This window comes from Ambystoma mexicanum, chromosome 2p (assembly GCF_040938575.1).
Source record: "Ambystoma mexicanum isolate Mex_15411 chromosome 2p, UKY_AmexF1_1, whole genome shotgun sequence".
NCBI classification, from domain to species: Eukaryota; Metazoa; Chordata; class Amphibia; order Caudata; family Ambystomatidae; genus Ambystoma; species Ambystoma mexicanum.
Genome location: NC_090923.1, coordinates 316,625,568 through 316,639,934, shown reverse-complemented (window position 1 = coordinate 316,639,934; position 14,367 = coordinate 316,625,568). Strand labels below are relative to the sequence as shown.

The 14,367-nt window shown below is 46.6% G+C and overlaps 1 protein-coding gene across 3 annotated transcripts in view; it reads left to right on the top strand.

Moving 5' to 3' along the window:
• The window catches only part of ACTR8 (actin related protein 8), a 520,692-nt gene that overhangs the window by 274,498 nt on the left and 231,827 nt on the right, over positions 1-14,367 (top strand). For all 3 annotated transcript variants that reach the window (XM_069643635.1, XM_069643636.1, XM_069643634.1), the window contains one exon: positions 7,833-7,986. In XM_069643635.1, coding sequence (XP_069499736.1) covers positions 7,833-7,986 — 154 coding nt within the window. The remainder of the gene's footprint in view (positions 1-7,832; positions 7,987-14,367) is intronic.

Sequence of the window (14,367 nt, the reverse complement as noted above, 5' to 3'; positions counted from 1 at the left end):
ACTAGTCAAAACAGGAACACTGCAGACGATGACCAGCGCTGGACTGAAGTGAGACTGAGGCTTTTAAAGCTGTTAACGAGCACATGCCTCAGGTGTGCTGACTGCTGCACCTGCAGCCACAGGTGTTGCCTATCCTCCACCCAACCTTGTCCTGCAAGGGTGGAGGTGGAGCAGTGGGCCAGGCATTCTGGGAAGCACAGTCATTTGGTTAAAGAAGCATGCTGGCTGCCAAAAACCTGGAATGGATCCGGAAGGGAAGTAGTTTGGAAAATAGGGATTTTGCGCTCCCAGTTCATTGCAGCACTGTGGCATTAGGTTCGGAGGAAATGTCCAGCAGGGAATAAGCCCCAAAACATGCCCCCAAGTGGCGGGAACGGGAGCGAAGGGAGCGAGTCGTGACAGTATACCCCCTCCTACGGCCCTCTTCGGGTGCCCGCCACCCGCACGAGACTTCTTCTTTCCATGATGGGAGTGCTTTTTCTTTGGAGGTGGCACTGATGGAAATGGTGGCTTGTGGGCAAAGGCAGATGGGCTTCCATGATAGGAGTGCTTTGTCTTTGGAGGTGATACTGATGGAAACGGTGGTTTCTGGTGAGGAAGAGACTCATGGTTCGAAGAAGGGCATGAAGGACTTGCAAGACCTGAAGCAACGTTGAAAGGTCCAGGAAGCTCAGTCACTGGGAGTGGACCCTTGTAAGTCTTTGAGGAGGGAGGCAGACTGGTGCAACTTGCCTTAGACAATGGTAGAAGTTCTGTTAGCCTTTCTGCCGAGAGCGGACATGCGGGAGGTGAGGAAGTTGCTGGCTTCAGGAAATGTTCATGTTCAGCCATTAGAGAAGGTGGCGGCTGAGGTAGAGGTTCAGATCTTTTTCTGTCATCCATCTGGGAAAAAGCTTGTGGTTGAAAATGATTAAGGTTTGACTGCACATGTTCTACACCTTGGATGCCTGGAAGTCCAATGGGTTGTACAAGGCTGGTACTCCTGGTGACAGTCGTGTAGCTACTTTGTTGCACGTTGGATACAACAGCAGGAACGTTTGGCATACTGATAGGAGTGATAGACACAGCACTTGGTACTTCAGGCACACTCGCAGAAGGAGCGATAACAGACACATCTTGAACTGCAGCAGACATTCCCTTCCTTTGGCTACTAGCACCCAACTGGTGCTTCTTGGCGGAATTCTGTTGCACAAGTTCTGTAGGTAATACGCCGGTCTGCACCACCCCCTGTGCATACCCAGGTGAGTGGTTCTGACTCACCACTTGGTCCAGCTTGATGACTCTGAAGCGGGAGCTGGCAAAAGTCTCAAACTCTGATGCTGCATTTTTAGGAAGCTCTGATGCTAAAGTGAAGCAGTTGGAAGAATCGTCTTGTGGAAAAGGCAGGCATTCTGGTGCTCCTCCTGAAGCAAAAGAAAGGCAATCTAAACGTTCATCGACAGTAGATGTTTGGGGTTCAGGAGGACTGTCTGGAGCAGTAGAAAATACAGCAGGATCTGATGGTGTAGACAGGTATACCTCTGATGTTGGAAGCGAGGCTAAGCAGGATACCGGTGTCTCATGAACTGAAGGCAAACAAGCAATAGACTCTGGAACTGAAGACATGCACATATGATGGACTATCGGAGGCTCTCTGGCTGAAGGATGATCTTCTGGATGAGTCACTGTAGCTGAAGACAGGCAGGCCAGAGGAAACTTTGAAGCTGAAGGCATGCAAGTTGGAGCCATCTCGGTAGCTGAATCCAAACATGTCAGGGTCTTTGGGACTGACCCCGTGCATGGTGGAGGCTCTTGATTAAATGGCAGACATGGCAGCGGTTCATTGATAGAAGACACGTGTACCAAAGATGACTGCAGGGCTGTGGATTGGATCATAGAAGAGTCAATGGTTGTAGGAGGACACCCAGAAGTCTCAGAAGTTGATAGACACATTGGTGACTCAGGAATGGAGGGCACCTTTAGGGCATTAGACTCCTTGGCTCCAGTAACCAAGGACTGAACTGTACTCTTGCAGACCTTTTCTTTAGTGGGTGACACAGAGTCTCTTTCTTTGTGGAAGTCAAAATCAACCAGTGGAATCACCATAGTAAAGTCTCTGTTAATCAGGATTTCGTCAATTGTCCATTCCTCTGTCTTAGCTTCTGAAAGAGGCAGATTAACAATCAATAGTTCAGGAATCGCCTGCTGGTCTTTTGGTTCTGTATACTGTGGAATGAGTTCATCAGAACATGAAATCTGTACTGTCTCTGACTGTTCGTATTGATCAGGATTGGCAGAAGGAAGAGTGAACCCAGAGGTAAGATCGTTTTCCACATCAGCTTTAACATCTACTTCAGTCTCAGCAGCTGTATCAAGAGCAGGACCTAAGCCTACTGTAGTGACTGAATCTGTGTATGTCACCTTTGTGTATTGTGTTTGGAGATCAGAAGTTTGTATGTGTGCTAGCTCAGAATTATGACAGACTGCTACACAGGAAACTTTAGGTAAAGGAGTGGCTTGTAAATCTTCAGCTAACTGCAATCCCTGACAATCAGCAGAACAATTGTTAGAAACTGTGCCCAGATTGAGCGCTGTGCTAGAAGAAAGACTTTCACTTCCAATAGATCTAACATATTGGCAATTATCATGGTTTACCAAAGTCTCTGCACTCAGGGGCTGAACTGTGTTCACTTCTTCAACATCAATGGATAAAGTCTGAGGTGTATTCAGGAATGCGTGCAAGATCTTATTCTCCTCTTGTAAAGAAATGAATTCTTGTGTTAACTCCTCAAGCTTAGCTCTTAGCATGCCCTGCATTAGCTGTACATCACTATCAGTAGGCACAGGGGGAGGCATAGTGGCATCAGGGCTGGATCCTGCACTAGCAATCTGGATGTGCACCGATTGTGCATTGTCCTCAACTGCTTTCAGGTTCTGAGATTTATACTTTCTCATACTAACTTGGTCTGTGTTACCCTTAAGTAATCTATTGACCTTAGACCTCTTGACATTAGGGACTACCGTATGTACTTGTGCAAAGAAGTATTTGGGCTGAGAGTAGAAAATTGAAGTTATGCAAGGAACCCCTCCATTCGTTATGTTTGTACCATGAAACTGTTCTATCTGAGATGAAGCACAACTGGAATCATGGGGTTCAACAACAGAGGTACTCTTGTATAATAAGTCTAACAGTGTGTTGTTTTCTGCGGCTAAGGCTTGCGCTGACATAGAATCGGGATCAGAACAAAAGATCGAACTAGGATCAGGCAATGTAGGATGTGCCATCCTATGGGAAAAATACTTTGCTCGTAAATGCCCATTTGTGACAAGGAGTTCATTTAAACCAAGACTGGTGATTTGATTGTCACAGGTAAATGTAGGGGAAGCTTTCTGTACTAACTTGTTAGAGGCCTTGCTGCCTTTCTTTCTTAAACTTGCCATATTCAATGGGAATTTTGGGCTGGTCATACTGTCAGGATACTGTCAGGATTAGTCCTGCGAATACTAAGGCAGCGAATATGGCAAGGGAAATGTGCACATAGGAACAATGACTCATGTATGCCAGAAGCCAGGAGTGCAAACAGAGTGTGATTTTAAACCCAATATATGAAAAGGGATGTGGGGTAAGCACCTGACCGCGAGGAAAGTCGGCAAGCGCCTTACCCCCAATTGCTGTTACAGGTACTGACAGCGCTAAACCCACGTGGAGGGCAAGCAATGACAGGATCTGTGAACTAACACTCTGATGGAATCAAATAAGGGAACTAAAGAACTGTACTCACAAGGACGAGATATACCTCTTGAATGTCAGCTAGCCCACGAATCCTGTTGATGAAACTGGGACCCCGAGAGGCTAGAACAGCAATGGGAGAAGTAGGAAGGTCCAGAGGGCAAGGGCTGTAGGTTGCCAGGGAGAGGTAGACTGTAGAACAGGGGGCCCAAGAGGGCAAGGGCTGTAGGTTTCCAGGGAGAGGTAGACTGTAGAACAGGGGGCCCAAGAGGGCAAGGGCTGTAGGTTGCCAGGGAGAGGTAGACTGTAGAACAGGGGGCCCAAGAGGGCAAGGGCTGTAGGTTGCCAGGGAGAGGTAGACTGTAGAACAGGGGGCCCAAGAGGACACGGGCTGAAGGTAACCGGAGCGAGGCAGGCTGCAGGGCAGGGAGCCCAGAGGACAAGGGCGGAGGCTGGAAGGCAGCAGAGCGTGATCCGCTGTAATGTGGGGAGCCCGGCAGGGCAAGGGTGAAGGCTGGAAGGCAGCCAAGCGTGATCCGCTGCAGAAAACTAAATACCTAAGTTGAAATAGTGATAACAAATAGTGAGGAAAACATAAGCATTCACACAGGAGCTAGCTAACAACCGCACACCACACCTAAAATCAAAAGGGAAAATAAATGCAGAAGAGCTAAGGAAAACCTGAAATGGATCCCAATAGAAGTAAGGATCAGGAGCAGGGAAAAAGCTAAATAACCAATGCAAACTTTTCCCTACCCCTCCAAGGAAAAGACAGGAAACTAAACTAAGAGGAAGGCTAAGGTAAATGGGTAACAGCAGCAAAGGACAGAGTCAAAGAAATATAGAACACAGACAAACCGGGCTGCATCTAAAAGGGGAAAGCACTGAGAAATGCTGCCTGCAAACAGAGGAAGACAAAAAGGGAAATCAAGGGAGCAGAAATCAATTAGCTCATGAATCCGAAATTCAGGGCGGAGGAAACAAGAAAACAGGAACAAGAAAGTAGGTACAAAAGGCAAGGAACAAGGAACCAGGGACTAGTCAAAACAGGAACACTGCAGACGATGACCAGCGCTGGACTGAAGTGAGACTGAGGCTTTTAAAGCTGTTAACGAGCACATGCCTCAGGTGTGCTGACTGCTGCACCTGCAGCCACAGGTGTTGCCTATCCTCCACCCAACCTTGTCCTGCAAGGGTGGAGGTGGAGCAGTGGGCCAGGCATTCTGGGAAGCACAGTCATTTGGTTAAAGAAGCATGCTGGCTGCCAAAAACCTGGAATGGATCCGGAAGGGAAGTAGTTTGGAAAATAGGGATTTTGCGCTCCCAGTTCATTGCAGCACTGTGGCATTAGGTTCGGAGGAAATGTCCAGCAGGGAATAAGCCCCAAAACATGCCCCCAAGTGGCGGGAACGGGAGCGAAGGGAGCGAGTCGTGACACATATACTGATGACCTACTAATATTTGATAACACTAGGGTGGGGTTGCAAAGGTCTCTTACCAACGTTGAGTCATATGAGTCATTGGAGAAGATTGTTAGGTATACCTAATGCGATCCCTGTCTCCGCAATCAGGTTTGAATTGGGTATCGTCTCAATGTGGGCATGGGTACAGTGGGCCTGTATATCCTTGTATTCCAAAATTAAAACTGGAACGCCAAACACACTTTACCATCTGATAGTTAGAAGCCTGGGCCTTTCTTACACACTGGTCTCTTTGAAGGATCGGTCGGAAGCCACCCTTGAGGAGATTGGAATGTCTGTAGAGAGCTTGATCTCTAACCCCATGTCTGTAAAACGTGCCTTATTTTTGATTGGTTTCAACCTTTCGACAAATTTCATTCATACCCCTCATTTTTCCATTTCAACCATGAACATAGAGCTCGTGGCTCGCCCATTAAGTTTATCTTACAATTTCCGGATAGATTTTTCAGAGTTATTGTTCTTAGGGCCAGATGGAATATTCTTCCTACCAGAGACATTTTAGTTAGATCTCTGATTCCTTTGGACCAAGCCGATGCAGGTTTTGTTTAGCAAAGGGGGAGTCTTTAAAACATCTGGTCATGGAGTGTGCGCCAATAGTCGCTTAAGGCTAAATTCTTGGAGCCCTTTAATGTAACTTCCATCCTATACGAAGAGGAATTGGCATGGAAACGGTGCCTGAACATTCAAACCGGCCATGAGGGATTAGCGCTATTTGGATTTATCAAAAGTTTAAACTTATAATACAGAGCCAAATCTCTTTTTACTTTCTACTTATTAAGATGTATTATGTTAGGCGGATGGTTTAGGTTATAAGAACTGAATATTTGTTTTTATTTGAAATATACTAGTATTCTGTCTTAGGCAGGATTTATTATTTTTGACTTTGAATGCTTATTTGTAAAGTTTAGTTGCACTGTTGATTGCATATTTTTTCGTTCTCTCTCTGTATTGGTTTTGTTTTACCGCTGGTGCTGATTAATTGGAATTTGTTTTCTCTTGTTTTTGTGAAGATTTGTAATCCTTTTTAATTGTCTTTGATGTTTTGTAAAGGTTTGAATACACCATATACAAATAAAAACCAAATAAATAAGAAAATAACCTTTGCCTTTTACCAACTTTTTAAGAATCTTCTGAATGACAACAGTAAGATATGTATGTCCCCAGAACCCCAACCCCTCTCTTTCTGTAACTTTTTAAGGCTGCAGAATCCCAATTCCTGGGGACCCCTGACCCATCGAGAGCATTGTCTTCCGTAGAGCAAATGTGGCCAAAACTTTGTGGGCATCCAGAGGACCCTACAGAAGCAGGAAACCTTTATCCAGAGTACCTGCACCAGGAGTCCAGGACCAAGGGATCAAGTAACATCTAACCAGAGCTGTTGGTTCTTCTTGGATGCTGAGAAAAAGGCACCAAAACCACAAAGAGCCGCTGAATCGGGGAGAATCCATTGCTGCAGAGTCCCTTTCTCTCGCGAGTGCTGTCGCAGGAGCCCGCCATACGTCCTCACTTTCGTCACCACAACCAAGGACCAGGAACAAGGGTCTGCTGCACTGCAACCAGAAAGCATCCAGCTGGAACAGATTCTTCAATTCACAGTTACTGTGGGACTTGGGGTAGATCAACCTTTTTCCTTTTGGGGTGCTTCCTACCTTGGAGAGTGCTGTTTTACCCTATCCTGACTGGCCCTTCAGCTTGTGCTTCTTCAAGGTGACTGCTCGTGAGTTGCTGTGATTTTCTATTTGAACTGATGACTTTTGAAAAATATTTTTTTAAGAAGAGAGCATCAGAACTTTGAACTGGCCCATTGACATTGGCTGTCCTGGCTCCCTAAAGGTCCCCTTCTGAACCGATTAGCTTTGGAAGTGATTTCACTCTTCACTGCATAGCCGCTAACCCACGCCCCCCATCTTCTTGATGTAGTTAACGGTGTTAAAGTTTGGAATGTATTACTTAGAATAGTTATGGGCAGGGAGGTGAATATATAACATGTTCAGAAACTGTCCAGTGATGTGGGGTTTGTTGGAAGTGGGAAGGAAGAGATGTCCCTGCACACACAAGTTGGCGTCCAAGACCTTCTTCCATACAAGGCCACATGAGTATCTATTTTGATGCTCCCATAGCCTCCTGAGGTAATCCAACAGTCAGCTTCTCACCCTGCTGCTGTAAATGGACCTGAAGCCAGAGTTGCGTAGGAGGAGAGTGGAAGGACAGGCAAAAAAGATGAGTCTTAAAATGTGTTTCTGTGAATGCTTGTGTCTTCATGTGTGTATCCAGGTTCATTTGTGTGTGCGTATGAGGGGTATGAGGGCAAAGGTAGCATGAAATGGGACTCCATGTCGCTTTTTGAGCACAACCAATGGTTTTCTTACCTAATTTTAATGAAATGCGTATTGTAAAATGCACCATTTGCACCCATTATTTTAAAATGTTTCTCTGGGGAATACCCCGGAAATCCCCAGAGTTGTTTCGGGATTGATAGCTTGGGTTAGTTGGGGGGATACATTTGCATGTATAAAATTGCAAAGCACTTGAATTTGTATGTTTGCTCTTTTTGCACAAATCAACTTATTTCTGGTGAGATTTAAATTGGTTCACTGTTACGTATTTCTAAATTGAAATTACATCTTTTGTTCGTTATACAGGCTTTGCTTGGCATATGGTGGCTCGGACGTTACCCGATGTTTGTACTGGCTTATGCAGCGCGCAGGCTTCCCTTACAGAGATTGCCAGCTATCGAATCCGTTGGATTGCCTTCTTCTGCAGCAGCTAAAAGAGACATTTACTCATTTAGATCAAGTAAGAGAGATAATAACTTCTCTGTTACATCTGATCACCTTCAGATTACTCTCACTTCTGTTATTTTTATATTTGTAGCTTTCCATAAACATGTTATTGGCAACTGGGAATATTTCTTGCGGGTGGTGAAAGGAGCTTAGGGGAAGGAAAATTGGTATTTGTGAATTGAACTTTATGCACAACATGGCATGATGTTGATCATTTGTTTGTGCAGATTTGTTATTGGCCTCCCCACAGCCACTCGAGAGGCATTCTACACCTTGTATCTTTTTTTTACAGCACTGTTTAAGACGTTTAGCCAATTGGCCAGCTCCAGTTTCATGACCTTCCACTGCCCATTTTCATTTCTATGCACAATATCCTCCGCATGTTGAGTCCCCAGGACTTTTTGATGGACTATTGGATTTTTTTGGTGTATTCCCCTGAGTGAGTGGGTACCTTTTTTCACACTCACTCCTTCTTTTACCCTATCCTTGGGATCCTTTTATATTTCTTTTTATACCTTTCTTGTGTTTTGTTTTCCTCCAGGTTATATGGCATCTGACTTTGCAGCACACAGCCCTCCCTGTTCAGTGTTGCTGGGAGCCCTTTGGGCTTCCCCTTTTCATTTTCTGTTAGATTTTTATCCTTCCTATCTTTTCCTATTGTAAGATCAGCAAACCCCACTTTATGTGGAGTGCTGAGGGGCTACATTGTATCTCCTTTCTCACTGCTCCTGTAACTTTATGGTTACAGTGACACGCTAATCTGAATGGCTGGTGGCAGTGGTTTTATCCTATCTACTTTTGTGCAATTTGCACTCCCAGGCTGTGCTCGCAGCTGCTGGAGTGCACAGAAGGGTTATCATTGACCCACGAGTGGTGCTAGTGTTGTTTTTTTCACCAATTCAAGATGGCTTCTCCTTTCTTGGTCCTTCTTCTGCTGTGCAGTGTGGGGAAGGTCCTGATTTGACTTTTCTTTGGTGGGATCCCTTTGTGATAGGAGGTCTCGGAAACTCTGGTTGTGCCTGCCTGGAACCAGTTCCAACTGGGAGGCTGGCTGTCCTAAAAGGACCGCCACCACTCAAACTTTGAATGGGTCATGGGTGCTGATTGGCTAGTTTCCTGCCTAAAAGGCATGGATCCTGAGGCTGAAGACAAGCTAACCCCTGGAACAGAAGAATCAACGAAGAAGAAGAGAAGTGATATTTGCGGACTCTTCCAGATGACCGGATATGCCTTCTATGCAATCACTGCTGTCCGACCCCTTCTTCCAAGTGTCAGGAGAAATCCACATGGATGACTCTCCTTTAAACTGGTGGGACCAATCAGTCTTGAGACGACCTGCATTTTGAGCTGTGACTGTCACAGACTACAAACCGCCAATATCCTGGGACCTGTGGCCACTGTGCAGTGCATTATTTGCCGAAGATCGAATCCTCCCAAAACCTTGGACTCCTTCCGGACCTCCAAAGGCAAGATTCCACTCCATGAAGTCCCCTCAATAGAGTGCTGGACCGAGAAAGTGAGGCAAATCGATTGGACGATATCCGTTCTTCACTGGTGCTTCCCAAAAGGTGCCAAACTCACAGAAATGTAAAGAATCAGATGCTGGAAGCCTCTTCACTTGACTGCTGCTGCAAGATCCACTCCAGTGTCTATTCCTTCATCTGCCTGACCAAGAATCCAGTGACCGGGTCTGCTGCTGCTCAATCGTGGGGGGAATCATGCTGCAACCTCTTCACTTCTAAGGTACTGTGAGACTCTTGGTAGACCTTACCTAGAGTTGCTTCGCTGCTCCTGTTTGCATGAAGTGCTGATTTCTTTGTTTGGGAGTTTGCCCATGCACGTTCGCCCAGGCCTAGCACCTGTGTTCCTACAATGAGCCTTCTTCAAAGTCCTTGACACTTTTTCCAACCAAATGTGTTACCTGCTACTGGTGACTTCCTCTGCAACATTTGGACTGTATACAGCTTGTGCCTGCTTGTTTTGCCCTCCAATCTGACCGAGACTCTCATAGCTAGATCGGGATGGACTTCTAAAACCTAAGGCCTCTGTGAAATAATTAAAGTTTCTGATGCTTGTTAATCTGCTTAGAATCACATGCTGCGCATATAGTCCGACATCCAGTGGTAACCGCAGAGTATTGCATCTTGTCTTTCGAGGATCGAAAGGGGACATCGACATAGTTGTGCCTGTAACACTATCCCTAACGTGACGTGTAGTGTACCCAAAATCCCTCACGCGTCGAGGTCCCTCAGATTGTTTTTTTCCGCCCGTTTTTCTGGTCGCCCTAATGCAGAGCTCTTCATAAGAGATTGCGTTATTGTTATATTTATCGAACTTTGGTCGTTTATTCATGTTAAGTCACTTAGACGGTTGAATCTTGTGCACCGCCGAAGACCGCTGGGAATTTCGACGCCTGTTGTTCCGGCCGGCGCTGCCGACCTCTTGGTCTGGCCTTCTGGCCGTCTTGCACAGGAGGGAGAGTGGGGTTGGGTGGTTATATTCTTTCAAGAATGCCTTTCCTTTTCCCCTCTTTTTGTTCCCTGGTTTTGTCATCACTATATCTATCCTGCGCTATGGACAGGACTCCATTTAGATTTTGTCCTTCGTGTAAGGCCAATATCCGTGGAAAGACTAGCACTGTCAGTGCAATAATTATCTCCCCCTCAACCACAAAGAGGCGGCTTGTGTGGCCTGTAAACTCCTGTGTCCAAAGACGCTTAAGGTGCGATGTTTGAAGCAGTGGGCAGCCTAAGGTATATCGCAGGCCAAAAGTAATGCCGCCACAGCCGCGGAGTGTGATGAAGGGCCTAGCGATGACCAAGGCTCCGTATAGGAAGCCATTGACCTAACGGCAGACAGTTCTCGTTCTGCAGCGTCCGTCTCTGACCCTGAGAAGCACGACGCGAGTCATGCTATGGGGAAAACACACAGGGACGCACACTAAACACACCACCCAAGGTTGTTCGTCGGCAGTACAGTCAAAGCGTTCCAAAGCGCCAACAGGCTCGTTGGATACTCCTTCCTCCCCCGCCCCCAGCAGTGACGAACAGTCCCCCGGACCCTTGGCGACACAAGCACTCCTCTTCTGGACTCACGAAGACCGCTTCTCTGGACGTCGGGCACACAGGACTGGTTTCCAGGATACGTCTGATGAAGAGTAGCAGGCGGGAAGAGGTCGCCAAACCAGGTTTTCTCTTGGGCCAGTCGTTGGAAGAACACAACAGCTTTCGGATTTCATAAAGAAATTGCAGCAGACTTCTTCCTCCATCTGGGCTCCAGGGAACTGCTTCTTCTTGCTTCAGCTTCGGCTTCTGAACTTAGCTTCTGAACAAATTGGTGAGTGAGGGGTCACTTGATATACACCTTTGTTCCCCATTCACTCAAGCTGAGCCAAGTTCAGTCAGCCAAGCCTTCACAAGTGCATTCATGCAGGCAGCCAATCAGGTTCCCAGGCATTCAGGCCATTACCCCAAACCAGACACCCATAACCAAGAATGTGGATTGGTGTACACACGCAGCCTTTCAGAACACTACACTGCATTCACTCCAGTTTCAGTTGGGCCTGGCCGAGGCATTGGGTCACACAAACCAAAACCAGACACCCACAATACAGAATTTGTGTTGACTTCAGACTCCATTCATACAGGTCACAGCCACTGGGAACGCACCAGTCAGTCTGACAGGAGGCAGCCCGAGAGCAATATATGGTCTTTCCGCCCAACAGCCAGTCAGGGAGAAAGGGACAAAGTCGGCGCACTCAGAACTTTGGGAAACAAGGTATAAAGGCACTTGAAACCTCAAGGCTACAGTGACCATCTTGACTTTGTCCAGGAATCCATTAATTCCTCTGGCAGGGCCAGCGTGTCCCAAAAATGGAGGGCACTCTGAGCCACTGTCAAGTCAGCATGTAGCTACCAGCATCCCATACCCTGCTCTGTGGGCAACATACAGGTGTCCAAAAACACACATAAGGGGCACAAGGGTGAACCCCAACCATGGCTGCCATAAGGATATCCCATGGGTGGTGTTCACCAAAAGGAAAAATTAAGGACTGCACTTCCAGACATCAAGACAGGACCCTCATGTCAGAAAACATCTACAGAGAAGTGGTAGGACAAGCAGTGTGAGGGCCAGAATATGATTTCAGACACGTGATGTACTTTTGCTTTACATATCTTGACCATGGACAGACCCATTAGGTTTGGTTGAAGCTGGGAAATACCTGCTAGATTTGGGATAGTGAGGCATTGAGTCCTCTGTGTATGTGTCTCATTCCTAGCTCCTCACATTTCCTACAGCCCTCTCTCCCTTCTTAAATGAGCCTGGCGGCTCTGTCATAGCAACCACTTCATTGAGTAGTACAGCCGTGTACTAAGAGTTGGAGTTTCTGTATTGCCCAAGGGATAGTCTTATGAAGTCTTACTTGGGGGACTTAAACAAAATAAAAAGTTTAAGCAACACCAACAATAGGTGGTTAGTACTTAAAAAGACTTGTGTTAATTTTCAGAAGCCGTAAGGCTTTAGGAGCCCATCCCTATCTAGATCCCAGTTATTCAAAGTCAGATTGGAAGTAATGCAGATACGCGTAGTTGCAAGAAGAACAGGCATAGTTCCAGAGGATTCTTCAATTTAAAGTAAGTAAAGGGCTTTTGGTCAAAATGTTTTCAAGGAGCTTCGTTAAGGCTCCCGATGGGCCCACAAGCGTTGGGCCTGGACAACAGTATGGGCGAACACCCAAACACCGGAAACAGAACTCTGCAACAAAGGAGAAACAGAATGACTCCAGGTATGTGTTAGGGAGAATTCTCAGAAATGTGGTAATTCCCCCCACCTTAGAGACCCCCAGCAACTTTGCTGGAATTTGAGGACTTGATTTTTTTTTATCCTGGAGAGAGTGAGACCCTTTTTCCCACTCTCTCACGTATTTAAATGTGATTTTTGAACTATGTGTTTCTTTGGTTATTGAGCCTCCATAGGCATCCTCTTTTACATTGTCACACAGCACCTTCAGTGCAGTGGCACAGGGAAGTCTTCCAGATTTCCCCAAGTTTTAAATACCTTCTATGGGATAAACTACTGTTTCCCAGAGCAGTAAAGTGAAATTGACTTTACTTACATTTTTAACTTTCTAGACCCAGCACACCCTATCTTACAATTGGGTGCTGGAGGGGTTACTTAGTATCCCCTTTGTCTAGCTCCTCATGTAAACATGTTTGTTACCCTTTCCCCAGTGAATGGCTGGTGGCAGTGATTTAGTTTTAACTACCGTGGTGTGCATTCACTGTGGGCAGCGTTCGCAGCTGCAGTCTAGCACCTAGGGGAGCCATTTTTGACAAAATGGACCCGGTCTTCTTTTTTCACCATTTATTTGTGGAAAGGTCCTTCTTTAGATTTATTCTGTGCGCCAAACCAGGTTTGGTCCCTTTGTTAGCTTTGCCTTTGGTGGGATTCACGAGTGAAGCCCGCCTTTGGCTCCAGGGTGTCTGGCGGGGGCAGGAAGTCAGGGATTTACCCGAAACTCCCTGTGTGTAGTCTCCTCGGGGACCCAAATGCACTCTGTAGTGATTGGCTGGCTGACTGTCTGGCAAGGACAGCCACCCTGCTGGGTGACTGACAGCTAGGCTGGAATGAATGGGAGAGAACTGAATAAAAGGCAAGGATTTTGGCTTGGAAGGCAGAGTCGACCACTGGACGAAGGAACCGAAGAAGAACTTGAAGAGGACGCCTACTGCAACTCCTGGACTGTTGGTTTGCTTGGTGAAGCCCTGCTGCTGTGCTGAAACTCCACACTCGTATCGACCGAGAAGCCCCTACAAGGACGACTTCTCCCTTTTTGAGTTGATGGGACCAATCAACTCCAAAGTAAGCCACCTGGACATCTTCTTGGAGCTGGTTGAATGAGTTACTGCTGGAAACAAAATAACCAGGGAGAGGAACACCAGGTTGTGTGCATTGCTCTTAAATTGGCCAAGAGCTCCAGGAAGAGCCTCCAGACTCCCAAGAAGCAGGACTGACCGAGCCTGAGCCCCCTCAACAGAGTGAGGGAACCCAGAAGCAAGAAAAGTCCATTTGACAGCCAGGAACCGCAGTGTTGCTATTTGCGGAAGCCGCGAGGAGCTGAAACACTGAAGTGCCACTTGTTTGAAGATTGCCGGTTGCGAGCGGTGACCATCACATTGCAGTGCAGGAGTCGCCAGAAGTCCTCCCTCTTGTCACCACGACTTAGGCCCAGGAATACTGAGTCATTTGCTGCACTTTTTCTTCAAGCCAAAGGTACTGTAAAGTCTGAGAGAACTTGCCTCTTATTGTAGATTTTCTTGCATCTTCTACTTCTCGCAAGCCTAAACATTGTGCAAATACTTTTTCTACTTACCTACCAGAAGTGCTTCAGCCT